General features: G+C 38.0%; 1 protein-coding gene across 2 annotated transcripts; it reads left to right on the forward strand.

Moving 5' to 3' along the window:
- Positions 1–4,008: 4,008 nt before the first annotated feature.
- On the forward strand, positions 4,009–6,074 carry LOC148878458 (uncharacterized). 2 transcript variants are annotated; one of them, XM_088954975.1, is made up of 2 exons: positions 4,009–4,130; positions 4,513–6,074. In XM_088954975.1, the coding sequence occupies exon 2, from the start codon at positions 4,686–4,688 to the stop codon at positions 5,484–5,486; it is 801 nt and encodes a 266-aa protein (XP_088811101.1). In that variant the 5' UTR covers positions 4,009–4,130; positions 4,513–4,685; the 3' UTR covers positions 5,487–6,074. The 2 variants fall into 2 exon arrangements, with proteins under 2 accessions (XP_088811101.1, XP_088811092.1); XM_088954966.1 differs by having other exon boundaries at positions 4,030–4,130; positions 4,215–6,074.
- Positions 6,075–7,220: the final 1,146 nt, after the last annotated feature.

Below are 7,220 nucleotides of genomic sequence, written 5' to 3' on the forward strand. Positions count from 1 at the left end.
GGGACTTGAAGTTGTTCCCCGGGGGCATTCATCTCCGTGCTACGTCCGGCATTGCTGGAAGAGGCCATGAGTGTTGGGGTTTTTTGGAAAAAAGGGGGTTATGAGAGTTTTAGAGAGAGGCTTTTAGAAGTGTTTCCCACAGACGATGATAATTGATGGTGCGCAATCCGACCGGTCCTAGCTATCAAAGATCTTGCCTCGGGCTGGAGCAAAAGGTGCATGAAATGAAGGAGAAAGCGAGTAATCTCCGAGGGAGAACCCGGTGAGAATGGTCTGAAGCTCAAGTTAGTATTTCCTCAAAGGCAAGATAAAAACCAAATGGCGCAAAATTATCACATACCTCTCTTCTTGGGGGGAAGGGGGCCTTTTATAACCACTTTGCACACTCACTCCTAAGCTTCTGTCAGGTCGGGTATGATCACCCCTGCGCTTCTGCCAGTTCGGGTGTCATCACCTCTGTTGGGGCAGAACCGCCACTGCTCTCTTTGTCGGAACCATCTCTGTAACTGGAGATGACGGTGGCAGGTGGCGGTGGTAGGTGGCCGTTGAAGTGCGGCTGTCAAACGTTAGATCCCAAGTCAGTCAGGTGCACCGCCTTAGGATACATACTCCTTCGGTGTCAGGTACGGTACGGTTATTCAGTTTGGCGTCCTGGAGGCGAAGTGAGGAGTGGTGTGCGATGTGAAGTTTTGAGTTCGGATGGAGGTGTGGCCCGAATTGCCATGGGGTGGGCCAGTTCGGGTTGTTGCCCTTTGTGTTCGCAAGGCTCGGGGTGTAAGGGAGAGCTCGGGCTCCTTGTGGGGAGTTCGGGCTCCTTGTGGGGAGTTCGGACCGCTGGTTCCTCCTTTTAGAACTCGCGCCTTGGACGTGCTGTTGTGCCGAGCTGTTGCCTTTGCCACGTGTTGAGTGGTTACAAGGTCGGGTCAAATCTTCCTTCATCAGGAAATACGGACATATGATAGTCTTACCCACAATCAAACTTTGATAGCCAAATTTTATATCAAGATGGAACTAACAAATTAGATAACATAGCCAAATTATGAAAGTGAAATTAGAGAATTCAAAACTGGGTTTATATATATATCTACAGCATTTAGAATTTCTCTTTCTCCTTTCAATATATGAAGACTATTCCAATTCCAACTGTTTGATGGGAATTCTATTCTCATTTATTTCCTGTTCTTTTTTGGGGAATGAAATCAATTTTTATTTCCATTCTTAACTGAATCAAACAGATTATAAAAATAGATCATTTCGATTCCAATTCCAACTTCGAACTAAACTAATGCATTTTTTAAGCTCCCGAGTTCTAAATTCTTCTGATCTTTGGCTCTGTTTTTGTTAATGGCGGATGGACCAAAGTTCAAAGTTGTGTATTGCCCAAGTATGAGAATCTTGTAACAGATCTCCCTGATTATCCGGTGTATCAATGTGGTGGATGTGTTGTTGTTCTTCGTGGTACCTGCTCTACTTTAATGTTACTCACAATTAAGAGTACAAGAGACTTATGATGGCTTACTTCTTTGTGAAAGCGATGCAAAATTCTCCTCATCAGGCTTATGATGGCTTTGAGGACACATCTTAAACTTTTCTAAAGACTACGATAATTCATGCTATAACTTTTGGTAGTGTATGCATTAGTGGATAGCAAGCAAGAGGGGTGATTTTCTTATGTTTTATTTATTTATTTTTCAAAATCAGTTTAGAGGGTCGGTTTAAGTCTCGACTACCCTCTAAATCATGGTCTGACCCGATACACTTCCTGTATAGGCATATAGGAAAGGCCCTGATATGATACGTATCGGCCAATATTCGCTGATACGTAACGATAGTATCTCACTAACTAATAGCTTGAACCTTGCTGATCTCAAATAACATGCAAAGCTTGTTACAGATCTACCCCTAACTAATAGTATCTCTCTAGCTAGCTATGATGAAAAAAAATGGTTTAAGGAGTTAATGTGATAGATTCTCCCAGCCATGGGGGTATGTAAAATTTACCCTTTTCACTGTGTTTGGTTGCAGTTCAATTTTATTTGCATTAGTACAAATGTAAAAAATGCAAATTCTTGTTTAATTTTGTTTTGGTGTTTATTTTATTCTGCTTTATGTCTTAATTTACTTCATCTATACTGCAATCAAACAAAATAAATTAAAATTTTGAACAAAAATAAGTCCGAATTTACACTGGGACCATTTGCACTGTCATGGTTTTGCATCAGTACAAATTTATTTGCATTGCAACCAACCACAACCTTTAGTTTTTGCTTGTTTCTTTCTTGTGCTGGGGATTAGGAGTGTCAACAGTATTTGAAAATCCGATTTCAAATTCGATATTCGACATAATTGAATCGAATTCGAATAATTTGAATATCTAATCAGTTGAATTCGAATATCCTATTCTTACCGAATAGTTAATTGGATTCGAATTCAGATATGACCTAATTCGATTCGATAAATATCCGAATTCGACCAATTATTTAATTCTTATATATAATATATAAAATATTTTATATAATAATTAAGTTATATAAATAATTTATATACTTTATATCAATAAAATATTTATATTATATATTTATTAATTATCTCAAATAATTAATTAATCGAATTGAATATTCGAATATTTAATCGGATTCAAATTCGGATATTAATTTTTAATATCCGTCGAATATCAAATCGAATTCGAATATAAATTTTCTATTCATATTCAGATTTAGATATTACCTAATCCAATTCGAATTCGATCCGTTTACACCCCTATGGGGATTGGGGTTGAGAGTAACGAGACTCATGAGATTGTTTTGAGTCTTTTGACTATAACCTTGTCTCATGTCGAAAAAACTTTTGCTCCTATCATAAACATTTTTGAAACAAGGAGGTGTGGCATGATTTGTGAGATCAAACTCACAAAATTGCAGACTCTCTATGATAAGGTGAGTGGACTTCACCTTCACCCTACTCTTAGATTACAAATAGATTAGTTTGAATTGAATACAAGCATATGTAGATTTGATTCAATTATATTTGAATCTGAATCAAATCTTATCTTTTGAATTTGTATTGGATTCAAATTGAATATAGATTGCAATTGAATATTGAATAGTATTAATGAATAAAAATAAAAAGAATAAAATATTGTATATTATTTATCAAATGAATTAAAATTAACATTGATATTATATTTTTTTAACAAAATGAATAAAAAATAACTTGTATGAAAACTTAAACTTATGATAATTTAACAAAACTACAACATTTAAACCAACTTTAATGATACATATAATATAAATTTTAAGTATTTATGAACAAATATTCAAGTCAAATCAAATAGGTATTATTGGATCGAGTAGGGATGGATCCATATTCCATCCAATTATAATAGGATCAAATTCAAATCACCCTTTGTGGGATTGAATTTGAAGAATCGGATACCGTTCACAGCCTTACTTGCTCTGTCGCCAATTAGGATCTTGTCCTGTGGTTAGGAGATCTGGGCTCCTCTGTCCCCAACCTTTAATCCCCAGCTTTGTGGTGCAAATGTTGGTTTGATACATAAATGTATTCTCGTTCAGTTTTGAAAACCTTTGATAATCATACATTTATAGATACAAATTGTACATTTTACACTTTTTGGATACAAACTTTACACTTGTTGATCGATGTAAAAAATGTGGATTTCAATCTTAAAATTCATGTTTATATTCTTTTCAATTAAAAACCATTTAATTGTAATATAAAATTTATCGATGCAAAATTAAACCAATTTATATTTATAAATAAATCAGAGAGAATGTTTGTAATATATGTACAGTACAAAATAGATAATTTTGCACTCTATATATTTGTATTTATACAAATATAAAGTGAAAAACTTTATATTTTGTATATATTTATACTGTATATATTTGTATTTATACTCTTTCCAAACTGAGCCAAAACTACATGTTTGCATTTGATCTCCAGTACTTTCCCCTCTTTTTTCGGTACAGAGTAAAGTTAATGTCATTTTCATGTTAGGTACTTGGTGGGGCTTCTCTCTCATTTTCCATTGGCACTCCGTAATCGAAAATTTCCTGCCTTCGCAATTTAGTCTACGAGGAATTTTCAGATCTCCCTCCATCAAACAGGTAGTTGCCAGATTCTTTTACTTCTTCACCGATTTAATTTTCTTAATTTCAATCACCATTTGTTGATCAGTGAAAGCTTCTCAGATCTCCCTCTGCCATTTTGGTTTTGTCAACCGCTGATTAAGCAAAACTCGCGACAATTCTCTGCAGTGCAGTGCAGAACAAACGATTGGTGTTTTAACTTTTCTGGGTTTAATGTTATTTGTTTGTGATTCCTTTCGAGTTTCGAGTGCTTGAGGATTTTCGAACCTACCCATTGTATGGAATTTGGCCCATACAGCTCGAGAGGCGAAGTGTGTCTCTGTGTTGTTTTGGAAACCTGAAGTTTTTTTCCGGAAACCTGTAAACATGGAATTTGAGTGGTGATCTTGTAATTCTGCAGAGGGAGGGGGTCCTAAATTTATGGTCTAGGTAGGTGCGTAGCGTCCTGCCATTATACAAATTCTCTTCCATGGAGCAACTAGAGAGAAGCCAAGTGAAGAAGGCTATTGATTGGGATCAAGCACTCCACCTTTATGAAGAACAATAGCTTCTGAAAATGAGTCCTTACAAATAATGGCTACCGTCAAGCTCGGTCGTCTCACAAGTTGTGCACCTGAGAATGTGTTATCACGCACTCTTCCATTCCTCGTAGATCTTCTGCGTAGGCCTCTGAATGATTCGAGTTTGAGCCCTTCAATTCAACATGCTGCTGCTTATTGCTTGAACTGTCTTGCCCGTCGATATGATGGTTCAATGGCTGTGGCCATTGGTCAGTCGGGTGCCATCCCCTGCCTTCTAGGGTTATTGCCACGGTCTGAAGCCATCTTCCGGAGAATCTTGATAAAATGTCTTTGGAGTCTCGTCACGTTCGGTGGTGTTAATAATCGCATAACTGTAGCTAGAACTGGTGGATTGGAAATCCTTCTCAATATGTCGGCATCATTCAGAGATAGTACAAGGCGTTACTTGTTGAAGATTGTGAGTGCATTGGGATTGCTGAGAGAGGTGAAGAGGGTTATTATCAATGTAGGTGGCCTTCCTTTGCTTGTTGAATCTGCTGGGAGTGGCAGCATGGTTTCTAGAGCCAGAGCTGCTCAGGCAATTGGATTACTAGGGATCACAAGAAGAGTTCGACCCATGCTTGTTGGTTTTGGTGTGATACCTTTGCTAATCGAATTGCTGCGGGTTGGAGATATCTCTATCAAGTTGGTAGCTGGTAATGCACTTGGTATAATCGCATCCCATGTTGATTATATTAGATTGGTTGCTCAAGCTGGGGCAATTCCCTTATATGTAGATCTTCTCCAAGGAACTGAACCCCTTGGGAAAGAAATTGCAGAGGACGTATTTTGTATCTTAGCTGTTGTAGAATAAAATGCAGTATCAATAGCCCAACACTTGGTGAGGATTCTTAGTGGAGATGATGATGAAGCCAAGGCTGCAGCTGCAGATGTACTGTGGGACCTGTCGAGTTACAAGTATTCTGTATCTGTATTTAGATACTCTGGCATAATTCCTGTTCTAGTTGAACTTTTGCGAGATGGAAATACTGATTTAAAGGAGAGGGTTTCTGGGGCTATTGCCCAATTGAGTTATAATGAGGGAGATCGAGCAGCTCTGGCTGATGCAGGTGTCATTTCACTTCTCATTAGTTTGTTGCATGGTGAATCCGAGGAACTTAAGGATAATGCAGCTGAAGCTTTGATGAATTTCTCGGAAGACCCATTACAACACCATACCGTATCTGAAGCATTGAATAATCCATCCTTTCAGAATATACAAAACAGACTTATTCGAATTCGTGCAACTGATGAGCATATGGTTAGATCTTTGAGACAAATGAGCACTGAACAGTTCATATGGGATCCAGATCTTTTTTAACTTATATTCGTATATTCCTTTGTTTTTTATATATATGATCCATTATGCTTGAGTTTATGAGACACAAACTTGCAAATTACCCAACTCTTGTTAGCTCCCACTCCTATTTCCCATGCTGTCTTCCTCAACTCTTCCATCCAGTCTGGACTTTTGGAGAGTAGAGTTCGACCAATCCCATTTCCTAGATTTGAAACACAAAATGGAATGGGGTTTTAGCTTTAAAATCATATGCTATTTTGAGCATGGAATTCTTCCCTGCTTGGTCACAGTTTGTATCATACTGGAAATCCTCTTCCTGTTCTGCTTTACAACGAGATGAAAAATTCCCTTCTCTGCTGCTATCAACTTCATCATCTTAATGCTTACAACCTCAAGCTCATTCAATTCCTATCCATGCTCAGGAGTTCTCTATTGTCCATTTGGTCAATCTTAACAAGACACAGACCTAAAGCCATTGCTTGATTGAAGAAGACAGGATCCTTAGCTGGATCAAGCTTTTTGGCATACTCAAGCTCATAATTGGAGAGTAAAATTGATGGTTGAGGCCAATGGATCCATTCAAAATATATGCAGAGGTCACTATCAATTGGAAATTTGGAGTAAGCTTCACCTAACCAAACCTCCAAACCCCATCATCAAACTTCCTGACCTCTATCCTACGGACAGCAACAATAGGGAAATAAAAGATAACCAAACCCCTTAATGCAAAGTGATTCAAAACCAATCTCTATCACCATTACAACGACCTTCACCATTTGTTTCGTTTCTAGCAAATTTACTTGAGCATCCCCTAACCCCTATGTTTCAACACAGTACTTTGAATCCTCCATTGAAGATCCTTCCCGGTGGGCAAGTCACTTCTGAGCACAGGATTTCCAGCTTCTAACGAGCTCTCTGTAAGAGCATTGAGGGCTATATACAACCTTCATTTTTTTTTTAATTGGATCTACTGAAGTATATTATAAAGAGGCCAAATTACGATGGGGCGTATCCACAGAGATTAATCTGGACATCCAAGACAACTTCTCCATAGGGATATATCCATGGGTCACCTTTGATATCCCTGGAAACAAGTGAATGAGTGACTGTTTGCACGGTTTACATAATGAATGAGACTCACCTGGTAGAGTTTGTTGAGATTGGATCCCCCCCCCCCGACCCAGTTGTGTATAGAGAGGGGGAGGTATGGGTTTTTTGAAGCTTTAGAGAGAGGATCCAGAGGTTAGT

The sequence above is a fragment of the Nelumbo lutea genome, chromosome 1, assembly GCF_056320005.1.
Source record: "Nelumbo lutea isolate HS-2025 chromosome 1, American lotus-T2T, whole genome shotgun sequence".
In the NCBI taxonomy this organism is placed as follows: domain Eukaryota; kingdom Viridiplantae; phylum Streptophyta; class Magnoliopsida; order Proteales; family Nelumbonaceae; genus Nelumbo; species Nelumbo lutea.